General features: G+C 36.0%; 1 protein-coding gene across 1 annotated transcript; it reads left to right on the plus strand.

Moving 5' to 3' along the window:
* Nucleotides 1–372: 372 nt before the first annotated feature.
* Nucleotides 373–816, plus strand: LOC106520822 (laminin subunit beta-2; the record flags this gene model as incomplete). Its single annotated transcript, XM_014013076.1, is given in 1 exon segment — nucleotides 373–816. A coding segment is annotated over 1 exon segment (140 nt), but the record flags the coding sequence as incomplete, so codon positions are not given.

Genomic DNA, 816 nt, shown 5'->3' on the forward strand with positions numbered 1-816 from the left:
TATTTAAAAAAAATTACAAACAATATTGATGTTATTCTTACTATAACTTCTCCAAAATTAGCAAAAGTTTTCCTGAAAAAAATGTGTGTATGACCTCATGTCAGCAGACATTTTGAAAAGGCACAAAAATAAAAAATAAAAAAAGAAGTTCCACTTCCTGCAGTACATTGATAATCCACCAGAGGGCAGAATACAGGTATCACATGATATACAGTACAACAGGTTTTTGAGGAAAATATTGATCACATTGATAAAATATAGGTCACAGAATGCTGCATAGCAAATATGATACAAATGGCGATATTAAAGACACTTGCATCTCTAGCTGCTTATCTGTATCTAATTAACCGTTGCTGAAAACCTCGGTTCCTTCAGAGCTGGAGAAAAACTACGAGGAGAACCAGAGGAGGCTGGAGGGAAAAGCCCGACAGCTGGATGGCTTGGAAGACAAGATGAGGGACATCCTCAAGGACATCAACAAACAAATCCAAATCTACAACACATGCCAATAACTCACCTCTCCAAGTCCAGAAGGGAAACGTTACTGCGTTTTCCAGGAAAATAAACTGAAATAAGAAAGTGAATCAGTCTGTAAAGCAGAGCCTGGTGCGTTCAGATCATTGTTTTGTGTTTGCTAACACGTTGTGTTATATAAACGAATGAACAGGTCAAGTTTGTCTGTGAGCACATATTTGACTGTAAATTTAGTTAGTGTGCACCTATGTTTGCTTTTAATTTGAAAAACCAACACTGAATGTATGAGTTTGAGCTTTCAATATAAAATAATGCTGAATAATACTAATGTGTATGTATGGG

The sequence above is a fragment of the Austrofundulus limnaeus genome, unplaced genomic scaffold (genome assembly GCF_001266775.1).
Source record: "Austrofundulus limnaeus strain Quisiro unplaced genomic scaffold, Austrofundulus_limnaeus-1.0 Scaffold98, whole genome shotgun sequence".
Classification (NCBI taxonomy): Eukaryota; Metazoa; Chordata; class Actinopteri; order Cyprinodontiformes; family Rivulidae; genus Austrofundulus; species Austrofundulus limnaeus.